Source organism: Gavia stellata, chromosome 17 (assembly GCF_030936135.1).
Source record: "Gavia stellata isolate bGavSte3 chromosome 17, bGavSte3.hap2, whole genome shotgun sequence".
In the NCBI taxonomy this organism is placed as follows: domain Eukaryota; kingdom Metazoa; phylum Chordata; class Aves; order Gaviiformes; family Gaviidae; genus Gavia; species Gavia stellata.
Window position 1 is genome coordinate 16,115,206 of NC_082610.1, and position 22,631 is coordinate 16,137,836.

A 22,631-nucleotide genomic window follows, 5' to 3' on the forward strand; every position below is an offset into this window, starting at 1 on the left:
ATACTTGATGACAACAAACATTTATTCCTTGCAAAATGCCTCACACTTCGGACACTAATAAAATAGGTTTTAAAGAACAGTAAGAAGTGTATAATCAGTTCAACCGTACAAATAAACAATTTAGAGGGGTTCCAGGGTGGTCTGTAGAACACTGTTTACTTCTAAATCAAATAACTGAGGAGTCAGTTAACTTTATTAAAGTGACTGTGAAACCGAAGTGGATGAGAGGGAGGAAAAGGAGAAGCTAATCATCAGTCTTGAAAATTGAAACTAGGTATTTTGGACGGTTTTCAGAACAGGTATTTTCTAAAAGAGTTTGGCTTTGTTTTGGTTGTCATTATAGTTTAGTGCATGGCACCTACAGTTATTTTCAGAGTGGAGAGATGTGTTTTTATTTATGTGCTGTATCATAATATTTAGAGCTCAAGCATTTGTGACGCTTGACATGAAAGGTAATTCTGATTTTTTTGTTTTTGTTTTTTTTTTTACTCAACAGCTCTGGGAAAGGGCCCGTACAAACTGGTCAGCTGTTTGGATGGAGAATTTGTAATGGCAGTGGAACTGGTGGATGGTGGTGTTTTCCCAGTGAGAGAAGAAGATATTGTTCCTGGACATGCAGTGAGCTTTATGCTAACTTCAGGACTTTATAAACCCAAAGCACATGGTAAAGTCACTGTAACCTAGAGGCTTAAATAAGGCAGAACAAGTTCTGCCCTTGAATACGAGCCTACATTTAAGAATAGACCTGGGTCAAAAAATATTTTCTTTATCTGTCCGCTGATTGTACACCTTAATGTTGTCTGCGAAAATTTTCATTTGGTTGGTTTTAATTAGATGATTGTAGCTTTATAAACAGATACTTCTAGTTGAAAAGCAACAGGCCCCCCTGCCCCAACCTTCAGAAGCACCAAACCAGTGTTGTAGCCCAGTGCTCCTGGTATGTGTTGCCCCCTCCAGCTTTCCTCTGGCAGAACTGGGACATGGGAAAGAATGGGAGAGAAATGATGCAAGAAAAGTACTGCTTAATTCACTCACTTTGCCACCATTGCTCATTGTCTGCCCACTCGTACAGAGATGCCCATTGGCACTAACCTGAGCTGTGTCAGGGTGTATACTGCAAATTTGTCTCCTTCAGGTCCCAACTTAAGTTCCCACTGAAGGAATGTGTTGCTTATTCAGCAGACAAAAGAAGTCTTGCGCACCTTCAGACAGATGGAGAAAGCTTACGAGAATATATTCAGCACTTTGTGACATTGATTAAATGCTGTCTGCATATGCAATTTTAATGCCCATAGAGTACTTGAGTCTCAATACAGTTTTACTGCCCAGAGTCCCCTGATCAGCTCTTCGGACAGCCTGAAGGTGGCTGTCTTTGTGTAATCAAAGAAGGGATGTGGGTCAGTTGTAAAAATGACAAGCATTTGATTAGTAATACTGCTGTGTGTAGAACTGACACAAGAACTTGTGTAACAGAATATCCAGGGCCAGATTTCTTTTATTAGTCATAGTTTTGAGACACTTGTACATGGCGTTCAATTTAGGTTTGGAAAGGGAAGATCAGTCCTGCTGTTCTATTCCTATACAAAAATCTCTCACTCAGAATTTAACCTGGAAAATGGAATTTTTGCCTGTATAGCCCAATTTGGGTGAATGGCTTTTCATTATGTGGCCATGGAGGAGTTTATACAATCAATATGATATTTTTCATATCCATGTCTTCATTTATATAGCTGCGTTCTTGGTTCTTTGGTACCTCAGAAAACTGGATGTGTTTCATCAGTTTCAGACAAATCATAGACAAGGGAAAGTTTTGGGCATTGATGTACTGATTAGCTATATGGCAGGTATCACAAATCACACTGACTGTCCATTCTTACTTATCAAATAGCTACATGCTACAGACAATTAATAAAGAGATATTCACAAGTGCCACTATGTTTTTCAGATTAATTGAAGTTTTTATGCTCAGAAAACAAGTTGGTCTTCCAGAAGCGTTATACTAGAATGTGATAGTCTATCTGTTTAATAGAGATCATTTGTTTTCTATGCATTCTTTTTTCAAGAAATGCTACCCAGGCATGGAGTGTTAGTTGATTTTACAGTAGTTTAATGGCTTTTTTTCAAGAGAATAGCAGAGTTTACAGCAAAATAGAATGAAGTAATTCTGTGAGCAACAGATGTCTGTAACAGGCTCAAGATCTGCTACTCTGCAATTGGTTGTACACTTGCTTGAAATAAACAGTACTGTTTTCAGGGGTAGGTATCATGTGGGTACATTTGCCAGAAAACAGCCTTTGTTGTTAACATTCTTAGGGGAAGGGTTAGAGAGATGATCGCTTAGAAATTAAGACACAAAGCTGTAAGCTGAATGCAAAATACATTTTTGTAAATTATTTTTAATGAAAGGCTGAGCTCTTAACCTGTAAATTCCTGATGGCAAATGTTACTTGTAAAGCTAGTTAGATGAAGTTTAAATTTTTGTTAAATAAATGGCTTAGTGAAGGCTGTAAACTGAAGTTCTGCTTGACTGCAGGGCTATATTCCTTTATCCTGGTGTGGCCAAATGTTTTAATCGGCTTGTATTCCTGTTGAAATCTGTAGGATATCTAGGAAACTAAATATCCATCAGAATCTAGTACTCTGAAATCCATATACAGTATATTTGCTTACAAGATTCAGGCTATTTTTACTGATAAGGCCAAAGTCAGTTTTCATTGTTCATGCTACTCATATCAGTAGTGGTACATCAGAATGAATTTAGTTTATTAGGCATGTATCAGCAAGTAAATGAGTTCTGTGTGTTTTTTTCAGATTCCAACTTGATTTCATTTGAAGCAGCTGAAAGACCAAACTATTTTCTTCATTTGGCCTCCAATAATACTCTTGTTCTTTCTAAATGGGAAAAAAGCGAAGAGTTTCACAACAGATCTACTTATGTCATTCACAAGAATACATGGCTTTCAGGATACAGTTCCTTTGAGTCATTTGCAAAACCAGGATACTTCATCCACATTTCAGCCTCTTCAGTTGAGCTTTTGAAGTACCATCATTCAGAGGAGTTCAGACTGTCGACCCTTTTTAAACTTGTAGGTGGGTAATTAAAGTTGTATTTTATGATCAGCAGTTTGCTCCCTGTGAAAATACAGGCTAAATGGTATTGATATTTTCAGGGGTGACAAGATTGCTTGTTTCTTCCCTACATCACTGGGAGTTGTGTGTAATCTGTGACACACAGGCTCAAAATCTTCTTCCCTGAGGTTTGTAGTGAGGATGAGATTCTGTTTTCTTGTCAAAAGCCATTAAATAGCCTAACACACAACTCTGCTATATTTGCGAACTAGTTTTGGAAATACATAGCCTAGTGTATAGTTTCTGGGCAATACTTGTTTTCCAGGTGGTGAGGAAGTTCTTAACAGTATAAAATTCATGCTGATGATTAATGGATTCATAAAGGGAATAGAAAAGAACTGAACGCATCTCTAAAAGCTAAGGTCTGTGGATGATGTTTTCTCCTCCTTTCCCTCTGATTTCCACCAAGAGAGAGTTTTCTGTATGGTGCGTTCTTATTACAAGCTTTCTGGCCTCCTCAGTGGTCATGCCATCCAGTGCTAAGGACGTTACCTGTAGATTACACCTCTCAAACGTTGTGTTTCCCCTGAAAAACACCTTGACGTTTATCCACTCAGAGAGGCTCTGCCTTTTGGGATGTTATCCCCTAGTGTTTCAGGCGCCATCTAAGTGGAGATAATGTGCCTCTTCTTGGGGGTCTAGGTGTCTCTTTCTCTACTGCTTCTTGAATACACAACGTAGACTGCTGTGAGAGTGTTTCTACCTACTTGAGAGATTCCCATTCCTGTAATAGTAGTCCCATTCCACTGAGACATAAGAATCAGAAATGTAGGAGCTATTCTTGGGACCCTTCATAGGAGCTGGATCCAGAAGTTGCTCCTACAAAAACTGATGACAAAAAACACACATTAAAAAAAATGACTAATAAATCAAGGTCTTTCTTTTTTAGATCAGTAAGGAAAAGAAATAATAACTGTTTTTACATATGCTTTAACACTTGGAACCATGTGCTGAAATGAAGATGGCCTTACAGGTCAAGAACAAGATACAAGAAGTTATATTGGCCTATAAAATAAAGCAAAGCAGATTATTCATGAAACCGCCATTTGCTTTAATGTCTTGATTCATCAGATATATCAAATGTATTCATGTAACTTTATTTATGAACTTCAGCAACAACTACTATTTGCTGAAGCTACTGGCCTTTGTGTGGTATATAAAGTTCCAAAATAATTACAAGTGTTTATTTTTAAAGCTTTTTATTGTGCTGTAATTGCAAATGCATTAGTAATTTGTTTATTGGGGTAGCGTAAGTATTTTAATAGGTATTCTTGGCAATGTCATTTTTTAACATCAGTTCTTCATTCTCTGAAACCAAAATTTGTTTTACAAGCAAAGAAAGAAAATGAAATACTGTAACAAATGAAGCATGGCCTGGCCATGTGTTACAGTGACCATGTTGAAGCTTAGCACAGACAAATCTGAAGCAGGCACTGACTTTTATGACAGAAGAGGCCAACTGTACGCCTTGTGGAGCTTCTTGTTATCAAAACATTGAATTAAAGTGTTAATGGTGGCATTGTGAATCTGCTGATGTTTTGCGGTACATTATGCTGACAGCCTAATGCAGCTGTTGACTGGCACACTCCAACTTCAGAAAAAATGACAGATTTTGTCATTGCCAAATGCCTGTTGCCTCTTGACAAATGCTTGTAATCACAGAGCTGTTGAGGTTTTTGAACAGCAGAATTATAGAGCTAATGCTATTACCAGGATGTTCATACAGCATTTCAAGCAAGGAACTCTCCGGACATAACAAAAATAGCTCCTTAGTCTTTTATGTTTGAGGGAGGAATGAAGAAGGTTAAAAAATGTTCCAATTCTCAGTGGTCGTCCATTAACACACAGAGTGGTATGTCTTTTCAAGTGTGAAGTCTTTACCCTCCAGTCATTATACCAAAAAATCCTATCTATGCCAATGGAAAACTAAAACAATTTACCTCAGCAAGTGGGATCAGATCAAATGATCAAGAGGCATTTCATTAATCACCACATCCGAGGGCTTGGGTTTCAGAGTTTTATAAGCAGAGAAACATAGGGCTCGAATCTTTCTCCAGTGTACTTTCACAAGGGCCAGCCTGCTGATGTAGGGTAATTACATGGTCTAAAAATACAGCAGCATTTGTTTAAGTTAATGGAAAAGTTACACCAGCTCCAGAGTGCACAGGCAAAAGCATATTGAGTTTCCTGCTGACTATTGTAAATGCTTTGCATATTAGATCAGAAACTCTTGAACCGGGAACAGCTATTCCTGCGGAATCAGAGGATAAATATCGGGAGCAGAATAATAGGCCCAGTAAATCCCCTTGGCCAGAAAGTTCCTCATGAGACTTCTTCATGGTCTGTGACGCACATTCAAAAGGAAGAATTTTAAATGACCTGATCACCACAGCAATAGATACGTGTTTGTTTAAAGTCAGCTGACGAGTCACTTTTTCCAGTTTCATAGCAATAAATATTGTCACATTGAAATACTTTGACTATAAATTGCGCAGATATGATGGGCTGACACTGCAAAGTATTTTCCATGACAAGTCACTTCAGCTTTTAAATTGGGTTATTTTCATTATACTTAGCCTTGTCTGCTGTCTTGTTTCCGCAAACATTTGAGGGTTTGAGTTGATAACTGAATTTTAATATCTAGAGTATACTTACAAGAAAATACATTTTGCGTTCTATGCAGGCATTTTTACTGGCAATGGATTGGTATGCATTCAGTCAAAAGAAAGAATATACTTAAGTCTTACCAGATGGACAAGCACAAAGCTGTCATGTAAGAGCGATAAATTCACAATTGAAATTGTTGGGAAATTAGTGGATGTAGGGAATTGATGATCTTTTTATGGATATAACTGCAGCTTTCTTACACTTTTTAAAAATAATGTGCTCAAGCTAGTTACCTTTTACCTTTCGTAGAATCATCATAGTATGCTTTACCTTTTTATGATCACTGTGAGTTAATTGTATATATATTATAAAAATGTGACTTGCCCTACATAAATTCTGGACAAAGTTCTTAAAAATGTTAGTTAAGTGCTTTAATAGCTAACTTGCTGTAAATATAAGGCCTATTTCAGAGAGAATTTTCAGGTAAAATTAAAATCGCAAGATGCACTAAGTATATGTACACTGCACAAAGGTATTTATCAATGTTTACGTTTGATACAGGGCATTTTTTGGTTGCTTTTAATGTTTGTAAATTAACTGCAACACATTCAGAAACATAGTACAAAACTGAAAATGAAATTATTTTTAATGAAAAACTTCTTTTACAAAAGCATCTTGCATCTTAAGTCAGATTTATACATGGTATCATTGACTAGTTTAACTTCAGTTTAGTCTTATCCATTTCCATCAGTAGAATTAATATTCCAGAATGTCCTGTTTTACTTATAATGAATTGCTCTTCAGTTTAGTTTGGGCTCGTATGCTTTGTCAGTCCAAAAGAACATGACATGGGGCCTGGGACTGGATAATGCTGAGCAACTGCTATTGTACCTCCAAATCCCGGGTATGTCACTGAACACATCTCTGCTCAGTAGCTCTTGGAATCAGACTGAGGTTACTATAGAATTACAACGTCTTTCCTATTTATACTACAAACACAAACATTTGACCTCCTATTTTTGATTGGATAAATAGGAGGAGATTAAATAGTTATGTTACCAAGACTATATTCATTTAACATCGTAATAGTAAACTAAACCAAAAGTATTTGAGAGGTAGATAATTATGCTTTGCTTTCAGTGATGTTTTGGCTGGGCACAAAGTTCAATTTTTCCAGTGATATTTGCTTACGTTTCTCATTGCAGAAACTTAGAAGTCATGGGCAGAGTTTGTTAGTAGTTTGTGTGTGTTAAGTGGGTAGATAGGATTTCATGTTTCTAAACTTGTGACTGAGGAGATAGGCAATCTACATTACTAAGCAGAGTTTTGTTGCCATTATAAATAGAACTAATTCTAAAGCAAATTTTGTTCCTACTAGATTTTATGAAATCTTTGGGAAAAGTAGCAAAACAGAAAGAAGTGTCAGGTGAGAATGAAAATCCGAATACTTACTTTTATCATCATTTTTAAAACCTTTATTTTAAATACAACCTTTTATTCACATTAGAACATTTCAAATTTTAGGGGTTTTTCTTAAGTAAATAGCCATTTTTTGAGCATAGCATGAAATTATTCATAATATGTATATTCTGAGAACGGCAGATTTCATTCCTATGAGGTGAAAGTCAGCATGGGGGGAAAAAAAAAAGGCATGATGGACTTATGAACAGTAGGACTTGTCAACACACAAAAAAGGGACCAAGTTACTAAGAAAGGTGGTTGTGACTCACAGAACACCGCAGTCTGTCAGTGATAAAAAAATTCTTCATTAAACGGTAGCAACTGTTCTCATTACCACAGAATTATTTTTGAAAGCCGCAAAGAATGAAAATCGTAAGTTACAGCAAACAAAATGCTTCTCTGTTGTCCAAGCAAGTGAGAAAACAATGGAGCTGGGGAATATCTTTTAATATATTGTCTTTGGCAACACATATACCTGCATTCATACAAAAGCTTTCTGCAGTACTATAACATTTGGATATGCTCAGCTCCTGTTAGGTAAAAGAACTGTGGGCTTAGTTGGCATGTCAACTGGAGCGATTGTCATCCAGGGCATAATTTACCATTTTGTGGAGGATTTGCTGTGTCACCAAACAGAAGACAAATGCTGGTAGACTTCACCAGGAGACACATGGTTATTTTCAAATACCATGACAAATCCTTTTGAGGAACACATGCCTGATAAGAAGCTTGACTCATTGTCTGTAAACTGTGTATTGTTCTTTTGTTGTGAGTGAACAGCACTGTTGCACAGAGTACAGTAAGCTCGTATTACTGGTTGCTGGAGGGGGAATTTAAGTATTAAAAAAATGGGAGGCATGTGGTGAAGGTGGCTCATTAGCATCCTGGCTAGCATAAAGTATTCATGCCATGACACTGGTGAAATCCAGAGTTTCTGAGCTGTGCTAGTTTCTGTCATGGGAATAGCAGCACTGTAGTAACAATAAAGCTGAGTGTGGTCTCGTGTGGAAGTTAATGTCTAAAATCAGTACGGAGAGTGAAAGGAGTATTTCCCTCAGTTTAGGGAGAGGGATGCTTGAATGGTTTTAAAGCACTTTGTTACTCCTTTTCCTTATACCCTAATGACTGTGGGTATTGGGATCATAGTTAGTATACAGATGTACTAAAAAGAGGCAAAGTAATCTATTATTTTAGCTAGGTATAGAGATATTTTATTGTTCTCTTGGCTTATTCTCAAATTCATGTTAGTTCAGAACATGTCTCTGTGCCTCTGTTCCTTCTCCCCTTCATTTTCTGTCTAATCTCTATTTAGTCTAAACTTTTTAAGCAGGAACTGCATCTTGCTGTGTTTTGGTGGTGTTTTTTTTTTTTTTTACAGTGGCTTGCACAGTCAATCAACTAGGTACTTGGGCTGCTTAGGTGTTCCAGAAGTGACGCTGCCAATAGTGAAAGCTTTAAAATATGGTGAATGAATGAACTGACATTCTCCTCATGTTGGAAAGGCATTTTCCCATAATTCATTCTAAAGCACAGATTTCACTATATCTGTTGGGTTTACTGAGAAATACTGAAAACTTTTGAGATACTGGAAACCAATTCATGCAATATATTCAACTCTTGCTGCGGTGATTTGGTCTGTTCTTTTTTGTAATTAACACACTAAAAAACCTAATACAGCTTGGCCCGGCATACTCTATTCTCTAAAATCCCTTGACTGGAAAATTAAATGTCAAGTGGTACTACAGCTCTTCTCTGAAAACAATTTCTGTGACTAGTTCGTGAATTCATCTGTTATCCATACTCCTTTCTACAGAAGTAGAGACAAAATTTGCAGACAAGCATGACTTTGTTCGTTCTTGACTGAAAGTGGTGTTTATGAACCACTCAACAAATGCTATGTGGTTATGTAGAAATTCTCCCTATTTCCTACCAAGGCATGCAACACCAGCAAACTCTGTGAACTTAATCTGTAGGAAAGCTTGAGGAAAACATGGCAATCATTTCATTAAAGTCTAAGTTTATTTGGAGAGTGGGAGATGGTATGTTAATCCCAGCACTTGGAAGTGTTAATTCACAATCACTGTTCTGCTAAATTGAGAAACTAACATTCTTTGGGTTCCAGTATGTGTCCTGCAAAGCTTGTGCCTTTATTGTGTTTGAAACTTCTTCTGTGATTAATGGTGTGGTTTATGGCAAGAGTTAAAAGTTATGGATCTGTCTCCATACTTAATCTAGGGTTGTCTGAAAATTATTTCCTAGATTCCACTCGGATATACTGTTATTGCTGGTTATTACTACTGTTGGTGATTTGCCTGTGCCAGCAGGTCTCTAATATGTTCTGTCTTTTTGTCATATATCTTCTTCTTTTGTCCTTAAACCTTACCACTCTGACCTGTCAGTGCATACAAAACCCATACATCAGTCAGCAAAATTTATGGAAATAATTCCCTTCCTCCATTAGATTTAAGCAACATAAGTTGGTTTCACTAGAAGGGGTCACAGAAGAATTCAGCGACTTGTACTTAACTTTTTGTGGGAATGTAACTTATAAATGCATTTGTTACTGTCATAAGAATCATGTTTTCAAAAGCAGTGACAAGTTGTCCTTAGTGACATGTAAAAAGGGTAACACTAGATGGCAACATACACACTCTTTTGTCCAAATTTGATTTATACCTTTGATTTAAGAGAATTATTTGTATTAAAAAAGAAGACATTAATGGTTAATAATGGCAGAGAGATAATTACCCATAAGAGCAGATGTCCCCGAATTGCAGGAGGAACAATTTCTTAGGATCTTCATGGAAAAATTTAGTGTCTCCAAGATGTAAAGGAGCTACTTTCTTTGTATATCAGTCAAGCAAAGATCAGCAAAACTTAAAAGCAGAAAGACTTCAAAAGACTGAAAATGGAAACTTTCTTTGTAAGTATTTTCTCTCTGGTCATTAATGTAAACATTGTTTAAGAGCAGCTGTTCTTCATAGGCTCTGAACAACATAGCTCTAAGATCAGGTTTACCAACCTAGAGGGGACCCATGTGTCATGATGGTGGTCTTCTGTAGGCATAAATGTAAGGGAAGTGTCACTGCTCTGCCCTGACTGCTACAGGAAGGATCTGGGATGCGCTGTCGTAGTTCAGGTGCGGAAATCTAGATATATTGCCTAAGTCGTGCAGGCGTTGGTAGAGCCACTGAGCTAAACTGGCATTGTGCAGGAAACCGTTCTGCATGAAGATGAGGCAGGGTTGTAGTGAAAAAGAAAGCACGATACTGCATTTGGACATGCTGCAAGTGCATGTCACCCACATAATGATTGCCACAAATTTGTTTCTCTCAGATTTTATACTTGGTCTATTTCTTTTTTACATTAATTTTGTAAAGTTCCTGCATAATTAATAAGCACTGGAAGTATAGCTGATCCATATTTCTGTTTATTCTCACTTTGAAGTTTAACTCTTCCTCTATCTGAATTTGTACTTTGGGTTTTGGGTTTCTTTGTTGTGGTTGTGGGTTTTTTTTGTTGGGTGTTTGTTGTTTGTTTGGTTTTTTTGTTTGTTTTTTAATTTGCCATAGTGTTTCATTATTGTACTATTTTGTCTGGTGAAGTATGTTTTGAGTTAAATGCTGCAAGACTACATGTCTCTCATCTGAGTTGCTTTCTTCATTGTAGGAGCAGTTAGAATTTCAGATTCAAAATGTTTTGAGGTTTGAATTGATTTCTTTTGGAGTGGCTATCTTACACTGCTTTTGAGAAGATCAACTGTTAAGATAGATTGCTTTAAGGAGCCTAAATTGGCATGATTTCTGGTTACTTTATTTGGAATGGTGTTTGTTTTGGCTTTTAACTTGTATGACACATTGTATTTTATGTACACTGTTGTGCTATATCAGCAAATTTTACACACAAAGTAAACAACTGTTATGATACATTATGTTATAAAGAGTATCAGTGTATCCAGTTGGTGCTTTTTGTTTTAATAGCAGTAATTATACTGAATGAACATAATTGTAATTTTGCTTTTTGTTGGAATAACCAAACATACAGTTTTGTTGTTGGTACAGTTTTTAAAACTTAAAAACAACAGCTCTAACTTGTCTGGTTTTATTTTCAAGCAATTGTAATACGCAGCAAATGTGGCTAATTCAGTGTCATGTTTTATATTACAAAGAGTAAAACAGGCTGGAGAGCCAGCACTCTTTAATATACTCCGCATAAATGTAAACTGGCTTTTTTATGTTTTAAAGACCTCAGCATTTAAAAAAATATTACCAATTTTATTTGTAGAGAATACAGGTAGAAACAGTAAGAGATTTAGAGCTGCAGTGAATTTAAAGCATGCCTCTTAAGTGATATGTATCTGTGTGTTTCTAGAAATATATGAGAATAACAGATCTTTGTTGTTTTTCAGATGTCAAATTTAAATTTCTATCCCGTTCTGCATGTGAGTGGCATTATGATTCCTGTACAAGCCCTTGTTTCAAGACATGCAGGGACCCTTTGGGAAAAAAATGTCAGGCAGTACCAAAGTAAGTATGTGTATTTTCATGGAAAATAATGTAATTTGGGTAATATACTTAGGCAGTATAATAGGAATATGATGGACCAGATGTAGGCTCAGTATAGCAGGACTGTGTTCTTGTATGAGGAGGTAAGTGAAGGAGAAAATAAATGGAATAAAACCTGCTGTGGCAGCTACATGAAAGTGATGTTTCAGTTGTTAGGCAAGTATTGTCAGATTCTAGAATGACTAGTATATTTGTAACTTTCAAGCTGGGGATGTATTATAGACTATTAATAAAGAGGTGATTACAAGTTCGTTTCAAGTAGTTGTACCCCTGCTTTTTCATTATGCCATTGCAACAGCCATTTCTGTCCTTGCTTTTTCCTCCCAACTGGAATTTGTGCTAAGTCTGGTAAAACTGGCATTTGGATTTTGGTGTGTAAAAATGTTTGACGTTTCTTAAGCAATAGCATTCAGTATTGAACCTGCGACCATTCATTTCAAAGGCTCAGTATCGCGGAGTTAATGCTTTAGCTTAGATCTGAGTGAAAATGGAAGCCGTGGCAATGACATTTTGAAGGAGTACGCTGAGGTGAGGAGACTTAATAGACCAAGACTGTCTACTTAAAAATACTTTATAATTAAATTATGTTTTCCTAAAATTAAATGCTCGATCCAGAAGATACTGTTCAGCTAGTTAATACTAATTGTTTTTCTTTTAGAGTGGAAGGATGCATCCCTGCCTGTCCTCTCAATATGTTGCTGGATGAAATCACTCAAAGATGCGTGTATTTTGAAGACTGTATGTTTGAAAAATTATGTATATTATGTATGATACTTAGCTTATTAATTTCTTAGGTCTTTAGTCAAATTTTCAAATATCGGTGCTTAAATTTGTGCGACTATTATCTTAGTTATATGAATCTTGAGCTCACTAAACATACATTTTAGTTAAAATAACTTCACTCCTCAAAAATCTGAGATACATTTTAAACTAAGATAGATCTTCTAATGTTGCTGAAATGTTTTATAAAGAAAAATGCAGAGCAAATGATTTAATGAATTTATTTTTTAATTTGTCTATGAAGTTTAGAAGTTTAAAGGCAATTGAGAAGATCAGAGTTATGAGTTAACATAACTTCCTGCTAGCTCTGCTAGCTCCATGACTATAATTATTCATAAATTTCAGACTACTTGTGTCTGATTTCAGGCATTGAACCTGCAGATGATAGTCCACCTTTGCCACCCAGCATTTGGACACCAGAAGTTTCACACATAACATCAAGTACAAGTTTGGCAGTGATCAGTGAAGCGGTAACTTCACTTCCTGTACCTGAAGCAAAGGACATGGAAACAACATTTGCTTCAAAATTGCAACTCACCGCAACTACAGGGAAAACTGAATTTTCAGCTGTTATGTCTAATACAACACTTCCAACCATAACTTTATCATCAAATATTTCTTCACAGTCAACAGAAGTGACATCTGGGAGAGGCACTACAGCAATGTCCAGGACAACACAATCTGATGTAAGTTTATCTTCTCCTGTTGACATTTCTCCATTGTTTCCATCTACTGTCAGTTCAGAAACTTCCACAAAGATACAACTGACCAGTAGTGGTTCCACTAAACTGTTGAGGGCTACAGAACCTCAGACAGTAACTGCTACACATGCAGTGACTGCAAGCACAGAATCGGAAAGCAAACCAATTTCTACTTTTATTTTTACTGGGACACCGCTTACACTTGGAACAACAGAAATGCCGGTCAAAACTAAAATAATGGAAATATCAGAAATAGCCACAAGAACACTTCCCACAAAAGAAGCACAAGTAAAACCAGAAGGATTTACAACATTTACACCCAGTTCATTTGAATCAATAACAGAAAAAACTACTGCGTATTTGCCCCAGTTTTCCACATCATCATCTCTGGGCATGCCTTCATATACACCACTGGTAAACCTAACAGGAACTTCGGAAGGGACAAAAACAAGCATACAACAGTCTATTACCACAGTAGCTAATGTTACAGTAATATCATTTTCTCCTGTGATCGCTACTTTGTCTTTGTTAAAACCAGTGTCTTCAGCAACAACAAAAGCAGCAATTGTTTTAACTGAACGAAGCGTGAAAACTACATTTTCACCAACATCCACACCACCTATTTCATTAGGAAAGGCAATTGCAAAACCTCCTATTGAAATGGTTCAACACATGACTGGTACTGCAGAGGTACCTTTCACTACAACTGTAGGTCCAAAGACAACATCTCTGCAAACTCAAGAGATATCATCAGAAGCAACTTCACTATCATTTACAACTCATAAAAAGGAAACTCCCAAAACCACATCTCATGTGGAGCATACGTTAAGTTCCTATTTCCCTCCATATTCACTACATCCTAGTTCTACAACTGAAAAATCTGTCACTCTTTCTACAAAAAGACCTGCAGTGTCTGTTCCTACTCCTGCTTCTCCAGCTTCAGGTGAATTAAAAAAAACATTCAAAACTGTTTCAACTACAGGATATCCCTCATCCATAGTTCTAAACACAACAGAGTTCCTGACTACATTATACACTAAATATCCTATTGTGGCTGAGACTGTCAGAGTGACACCCTTGTCTGTTGAGGTAACATCCAAAATAACATCCCCTTTTGAATTAGCAGTCAAGTCAACTTTGTTTTCTGGGAAAACATCTACCAAATACAAGTCAACTCTGGTTTCAAGTACAGTGAAGACAAGCACTTCAGCACATTCAGGTAGTGTTACCACATCAGCAATGAAAACCTCTATCTCATCAAAAGCAACCACCACAGTTCCTTTTGTAGCTACAGAAAGAGAGTTAGCTCGAAGAACATCCATCACTGGATCTCCACATACTCTCCTTAGTGCAACTGAAACCACATCGTTGAAAACACAGCCTGATAAATCACAAGTGGAAAGCATCTCTACTAGAAAGCCATCTGCTATCCCTTCTTCACCATCAAGTTCTCTAATTCCTTTAAATATTTCTCTTCCTTCACTACCCTCATATGGAAAAGAAGCATCACTGACAGCTCTCAGTCCAAGAACAACTGTAGCAAAATCTATGTTACCAATAGAAAAGACCTCTCCAGTGCTGACTTTCTCTACTTTATCCACTGTAACAGAACAATCAAGTCCTGTAACAACAGTATCACATGACAAATTGCCAGGCAAAGCCATTTTAAATATCACTTATGCCACATTCTCCCCATCCTCTGAATTCAGCAGTCAGCTCGTAACAACCAAAAAAGTAATGACAGCCAAAGAAAAATCAACTCTGTTCCATTCTGTTGGACTTCCAGTAACAAAGTTGTCTTATGCTTTCTCCACCCCTCAGTATCTAGCAGATAAATCCGTTTCTTCACCTTCTTTAACACAAACGTTACCAGAAGTAACAACCACACCAAAATATCCAATAGTTTCTACAGCATTGAAATCTACAGTCCAAAGTATAACAGGTACAGGAAAACTTGCAGCAGCTACAGCTCAGCCATCCTTTCCTCCATCTTCAGTAGGCCCCTTCTCTTGGCAGACATCTTCAGGAGATAAACTTTCAGTACAGACTACAAAGACCATGGCTATGCCACATTTTTCTACTCAGAAGGCTATGGAACTTGGTCATCAGACTTCTGAGACTTCGTTGACAAGCCAAAGCAGTACCCCAATTTACCAGTATCCCACAGAAACTCTAATGAAATCCACTGGTCAGCCACAACATGTCTTTAGCACAGCTGAAGCTACAGTAGAATTGACTTCTTTATACCCCTTAATCACCTCCCTACCTGAAGGCATTCATTCAACTATATTACCTACCTCAGTAGGTCCTACACAAGTTATTTTACCAACTGAAAAAGAGTTGCCTTTAACTGATTCAGTCACACACCCATATATATCAGGAACGTCTTCTGTTTTGCAGTCTACAGTCCCAACTAGAACAACAGCTGACTTGATTTTTGGCACCAGAATTCCCCCTTCCTCACCGGAAGTGCTTGCAGCTTCCTTTTCTTTAGCAACAATTAAAAAAGAAGCATTTCCTTCTTTTTCTACACAAAAGGGAGGTACTGGTCTAAAATTCACAGGGCAGGCCTCATTTACTGAATCATTTGATTCAAGTCAAACACTTGAAACAACTACAGCTTCACCAGAATCTAAGTCAACCTCTTCATTAGCTTTGTTACCAGAAACGATGGAAAGTCCCATCATGATGGGGAGTGGGCCATCCACATCAACAGGCAAAAGTGATACAGAGAAGACTGCGGTATTGCCTAAGCAAGTCACACTTTCAACCACTGCCTACAGTTCCACATTTCTAGCAAGTACAATGTTGTTGGCTGCAGCCCATTCATCAGCTGCAGCTTCAGCCTCTTCAATGCCAAGTAGTACTGGGCAAAACATTAGTATTGTATCAGCAACTTCAGACAAAGCAGAAGCAGTAACAGAATCCATCACAAGCTCTGTGAAGCCCACCTATTTTTCTGTTGCTTCAGAAGCAAAAGGAGCCATGCCCCTCGATACAGTAAAATCTGAAGAGCCAGAATTAACAACCGAAGTCCAAGCCGTCCATACTCAAGGTGCTACCGTTACCCCAGAAACACCTCAGTTGTTTTACTCCTCAAATTTCACAAACACAACTGTAGTTCCTTCTAATGTAAGTGTATCAGTACTGTCCACTATACATTCATCCTCTGAACCAAAACCTTTTTCTTCTATAGCTGCATCATCAGTCAGTACTACTCAAACTTCAAAACTTGAAATATCATCTGAGGTGCAAACGCCTTCTGTGAGTTCGCTGCTAATGATATCTGACCATCCAAATGGCACAACAGCTCCATCAGTTTCCTCATTTGCCTATTTATCTACTAAACCACTTTATGGCTTGACTACAACATTTTCTGATGGAATGTCAACAGCTGAAGCTGCCTCAGAAGTCACAGCATCAGCTTTTATGTTGCCTAGAGAAACATCAACTCTTCAAACTTGTACGGTGAGTAACTATAAATATTTATCTGTTTGGTTTTGAATATGTCTTCGTTACTTTTACACATTGATAAAAAAAATTGTGAGCCATACTTTAATCTCTAGGATTTAAAATATCTGTATGAAACAGGGAGCTCTAATATTTTCTCAATTATATCTGTAACTTTAGATGATTTCATTGCGCACAATGGTTTTCGTAAGCGCTATAATACACTGTGTTTTGGGCTTCAGTTTTCTGAGTGTGACCGTTACAAGAAATTTTTTTTGGCAAAATATGGTGCTTTATTTTGTTCAGTGGCAGTTTTTTGTCACGTTGCCCTTCTTAAAGTACATCTTTTGAGAGATCCCTGTTATTATTCCTGCTTGTGTCCTTCCATGCTTTTTCTTTTCAACTTCCTTTAATGTAAAGTTAAAAACTTAATGCTGTTCTCCGCTTTACAACAGGACAGCAGTTTTAAACTGTCCTCAGAATAGTTGGGTTTTCAAAGGTGCTCTTCACTTGTAGCTTCCATCAGTGTCACAGGTATTCATAAGTATTCTGTACCTGAAGAATGTGAGCCCCTTTTTTGACCAAATACTCTGCAATATTGTGATACTAGCTTGATAAGAATGGTAACCTGTGCCTTTTATTAAATATGCCTTAGCCAATCGCAGAGAATGAGTGCATAAGACACATTTGCTTGGATGGACAACTGATCCAAGTTAATAAGTCGCAGAGCTGCCCATACAATGCAACTCAACCCAGCTGTGGAGTTTTAGGATTTGCTACTCAAACAAATGGTGACAAATGCTGCCCAAAGTGGGAATGTGCATGTAAGTTTTAATTATGCAGTACTTTTGAAGTGAATTTAGGTAACAATTTAATGCATGTCTAAGAAGGCTAAGAACTGATACTTCTATACCATGGCATAGAAATAGAAGATCCATATTGTACGGGTTACTCATTGTCTAATGTAATATATAATTCCAGTTCTACATCCAGGGGAATGAAACCAAAATGCTCCTTTAATGTAGGACATTCGTCTTACCCAGCTGTAGGTATCTGCAGTGGACATATCTAGGTCTGACTTAGACCCATCTTGTCTTCTGTCTAATCAGAGGACACCTAGTCAGTATAGTCAGTGGATTTTTTGGTTCATCTTGTATCTACTTCAGGATGAGAAGATTGCCTAGACTCTCTTAACTAGTTCTGTTAACAGTTTGGGGACTCTGGAAACAGCTGTACCGTAGTCGCTCCCATCAATTACCTAGAATTGTGCAGGAAGAATCCAAACCTTAAAAAAAAAAAAAAAATCAGTTTAGTCCATAATAGCAAAGAAAGGATGCAGAGATAAGCAATACAAATTTCTGGTTATGTGCTAGAGTTTGAAATAACTAGGAGTAGAACGCAAGACCCAAAAGCTTTAGCAACAAGACTGGGAAGAAGGAAACTTTCCACATGAGCTCCTCCCTTAGGAACAAGACTAGAAGGGAACTAAGGATCCAGTATGATCCACTGTCATTCATGCTTTTTGTTAGTTTGGGGTTTGTAAAAATTACGAACCTTTGTTGGCAAGAACGGTAATAAAGTAACTGATTGCAGAGGCCTGCAGTTTGTCACACTGAAATATGCAGGATGAGACTGCTGTTCATTTACAGAGGTGCAACAGTATCAAATGTAGCTGAAAATATGCGCTGCATATATGAAAATCTAGTAAGGTAATAAATCTTTAAAAATTTATTGGTTTATCTTCATATTTTGTAATATTTACAGAAACTCTAAAAAATTAGAAAAAACATTTAATTTGTTTTTATTTTTCTTAGGTCGTTGCACAATTTTCTCTGATCTGAGCATTGTAACCTATGATGGAAATCATTTGGCTTTATTCAAAGAAGCATCCTATGTTGTTAGTCAAACTCAAGATGAAACTATAACCATCCATGTTCTTGACTGTAGAATGGTAACTAACATTTATCAGCTAACAAATGGTATTCAGTACTGCTAATAAGACGTATCTTAAAAGAAAGGGCATAGTAATATTATACAGTTGTGGTTAATTAGTCACTTCTGCGCAATATCTATGAATTGTACTTGCACTTTACAACACTTTATCACCTGACTGTATATGTGTAGTTCCTTCTGAAACAGCTGGAAAGTGAGAGTTAGGTCCATGTTATCTTATATATAAAATGGACAAGGTGGTGAAAGGTTAAGTGGATATACATTTATTAATCACTTCTGTGAGTGCCACCATGTAATAAGTACCATCATAGTATACCCAGTGTATGACCAGTGTATTTCAGTGCATGATTTCTGTCTATGTTCATATGGAGAAATTTGCACTGGAAACACCAATCTTCAGAGCCATAAAACACTGTAGGATTGTCAGACAAGTTAGACCACCTTGTGCAGTCCAAGTGTCTGACAGGGGCAAATACTTGTTGTTTCAGAGTGGGAAGAGAGAAACCCTAATGGGTATCCTGCTTAATGGGTAGTGTAGATTGGCTTTGACATGAAGAGTTAATTTCTCATGAGCCTTTACAAAACTCTTTAAATTCCAGTCTCTTCTATGAAAGCTAGGTAATTTTGATGTTCATATAAAAGTCCGTCACAAAGTTTGGTCCCATGTAGTACCTGATGGAAGTTAATTCCAGAAGCTCAATATGATCGATATAAAAAAGGTGATCTGTTTATGACTTTCAGATTTGTTTTTCTGTTGTATTCAGTGCTTTCTGTTTTGTTCAATACCTTGTAGCTCAGAAAGTATGCGTGTATTTCTGATCCATTACTTCTGTACTGTTCATATATCATAGAGATTCATCCCTCCCAGTCTCGTTCTTGATCACCTTCAGATACGTAGTTCATATTTTTCGGTGTCCAAACAGCTAGTCCAACGTATTTATTTTTTTTCCTGAAAATCTTTATTTCTGTTGTAATTTCGAGATCAGGTGATACAACACAGTTGCTGAACACGAGGTCATAATATTTTGTTTGTTTTGCAAGAATGCTATCCAGATGAACTTTGTAGTCTAAACTTGAAACTACAATCAGCAGCAGTTTTCCTCTCTTAAAAATATACCCCTCAAAAATCCTTAATGTCCCAGTACCTAAAAACAATAAGCAGCTAACGTATAAAGATTTTGCATATCATGACTATGGCTGATGTATTTTTGCTTTCTCCACAGGGTAATTCAAATTCAACTTCCTTGTGCCTGGCAATGTTGAATTTAACCTATGTATCAAACCAAATTATTATCAATCGTTTAAGTAGAAAAGTAAGTATTTTGAGGGTTTGTTTTTCTTTGCCTTTTAGATAGCATCTTAACTTCTGTAATCAACTGCCTCCTCGTGTGGGTACTAAAGATTAGAGTAGGACACAGTAAGAAATATAATTCATTGTTCCAACTTTGTAATTTAGTAAACTGCTTGTAAATTCAAAGAGTCAAACTGTGATACAAGGACAGTTAATGAGGTAAGTTGCAGAACAAGGCACATAAACTGTTAGTCTCTTTAGTACCTATATTATCTTTGTGGCAGTGAACCTGACTTCTTTTGCAATTAGTTATGAGTTAGATTCCTAAGCTGTCAAGAAATCTGGCTTTAGTTCTTCTACCTACAGCACTTGGTACCTGACATTTAACCTCTTTTCTGTTTGTATTGTAGATAACAGTAAATTCAAGATTTGCTTGGCCTACAGTTAGAAAATATGGGTACAAAGTTGAGGATTCAGGCTTCAAGTATGCAGTTGAGACCCCCACAAAAATCAGAATTCAGTGGTTTCACAACACAGGTGTGATGATTATTGAGTTTAATAGTACAAAAGAACCAAGAGCTTTGGGACTATGTGGTAAGTATGGAGTAGTGCAAGAAATAAAGGTATTGAGATGCTTTGCTAGGGAAGCACATTTTCGTAATCATATAAACTGTCTTTTGCAGGATCTGGCCCAAAAGAGTTATTGCAGATCATTGCAAACTTTAAGATACTATTAGAATTATATTATTATTAATTTTGTTAATTATTGAAATTTTGTTTGATACCTATCCATGTAATCACTTTTTACTCATAGTGTTTCTTCTGACTGTGGCCTGATTGAATCACAGGCATGATTGCTGTAATCAAACCCAAACTAAGTCAGGCATAAATCAATAATGTCAAATAAGGTCATTTACAGATACCATGTTTGATATCTATCTGATAGGAAGCAATACGTGCTATTTTCAGTTTCTAAAGGTCAGAATTCACAGGAAATGTTAACTTGAAAGAACTAATCTTAGTTTATCTGTTGGAGGAAATAGCGCAGAGGGAATTTCTTAATAGCAATGGGCTAAATAACCATAATGTTGCACTCTGTTAGGTCTGCTCAATAGTTTCACATAGTTTCTTTCTTTCTAAAAACCATAGCCTTGAATAAGCTGTTTGTTCTATAGCTTTTGCAAGCATGTATGTGTTGATGTAAATCCCTACTGTGACACCTGAATCTGTAAATTTATCTGCTGTAAATTGGAGCTGGAAACCAGGGTTACAGAGTTCATTTAATTACAGTGGATATCTTTCCAGTTTCAGAAAGGGCAAATGCCTGTAGCTCAGTATCAAATACCAGTGATAGCTCAGTCCAGTTCCAAGTCCTGCAGACAGTAATGTGCTTCTCGCAAAGGAAGAGAGTTTGAATTTACTGCCATTTTGAAATTGGATTATTATCTGTAATTTTCCCTAAGTTTTGTTTTCAACATCATTCTTGCTCTGTTTGGCTAATTGTTATTGTAATAAGATCGAACAGAAACAAGAAGGTAAAGAGTACTTTTTAGTAAGCCTGATTCAAGTTATCCTGAAAGTCTCTTTTACCTTCACCTGTTTGACTACTGTGATAGGGAGAACTGGGAACATTACCTTCCTGGTTTACAAGGTACTTTAACTAAATGACAACATATTTCTGTGGATGGGGTTCCAAGTACAACTTTTTCAGAGAATGTGCTGTATTTTTGTGGTTTTCATCTCTGATTGGGATTCTTTGCATAGATCTGTCTGCACAGTGCTGTCTGGTGCAACTTACCAGAGCCTGCTTTAAATGAGCTGGTTGTACTGCATCTTTTCAGGATAAATTAGTTTACTCTGATCTCTTGTGCTTTCTGTGTTAGTCTGCTTCTTGTATTTGAGCTTTCTTAGATGTCTTTTGGCTGAACTGCAGTATTGGTAGATTCTGATTTCTCAGCTTCGTAGAAATGATAAAACTGAAGGTGCCATTACAGTTTTGTAGCAGCAAGCATCCCTTGGAAGGATCTGTGTCAGAAACAACAGTGTCTTTTGCAGTGGAAGGATCGGGCAAACGTGGCAACTGGTGAAGAGCTGGTGTGGGAGATTAGGGATGTGGGAAGGGAACGTGGGCATCTCTACAGTAAAACTGGTGAAAGAGAGTGTAAGCACATCACTTCTAGCTGCAGCCAGAGTCCACCAAACCAAATGTGAAGCCTTAAGTTTTGCTGTGTTAAGTCTCCTTTTCAATGTGTAAGAGAAGTGGTGGAAAAAGATATCCCAGACATGACAGCAATCCTGAAGTCTCTCAGAACCATCAAGTACTTCCTATTTGTGTTGCGTAGACTCACAACCTCAAAAAGTTCAACTAGAAACATTTTTGGTTGAATAAAGGGTACAGTTTCAAAAGCTGTTACACTCTCTGAAAGCCTGTTGCTGTATCACTGATTGTCAATGGCTTGCTTATGTCATCAAGAATTGGTGAAAAATGCTAAAACAGACCAGTTCTCTAGAAAGGGTTAAATCCACAAATAGTTTTTGAACAGATAAAGATGTAGAATTGCCATGCAAGTTTGTGGAGATGTCAGAAGAAAACATTCTAGAAGTCTGATACATAAGTCTCAGAAATTGTGATTAGGAAGAAAGAATGGGGGACTGTTCCATCATTCTGCTTTTTTGTACATGCTGGCTCTTAAA

General features: G+C 37.0%; 1 protein-coding gene across 1 annotated transcript in view; it reads left to right on the forward strand.

The window, feature by feature from the left end:
- The window catches only part of OTOG (otogelin), a 104,469-nt gene that overhangs the window by 60,852 nt on the left and 20,986 nt on the right, over positions 1–22,631 (forward strand). Inside the window, exons 32-40 of the mRNA XM_059825858.1 lie at positions 497–664; positions 2,812–3,090; positions 11,606–11,723; positions 12,421–12,500; positions 12,909–16,711; positions 17,349–17,517; positions 18,508–18,644; positions 19,870–19,959; positions 20,348–20,531. Coding sequence (XP_059681841.1) covers positions 497–664; positions 2,812–3,090; positions 11,606–11,723; positions 12,421–12,500; positions 12,909–16,711; positions 17,349–17,517; positions 18,508–18,644; positions 19,870–19,959; positions 20,348–20,531 — 5,028 coding nt within the window. The remainder of the gene's footprint in view (positions 1–496; positions 665–2,811; positions 3,091–11,605; positions 11,724–12,420; positions 12,501–12,908; positions 16,712–17,348; positions 17,518–18,507; positions 18,645–19,869; positions 19,960–20,347; positions 20,532–22,631) is intronic.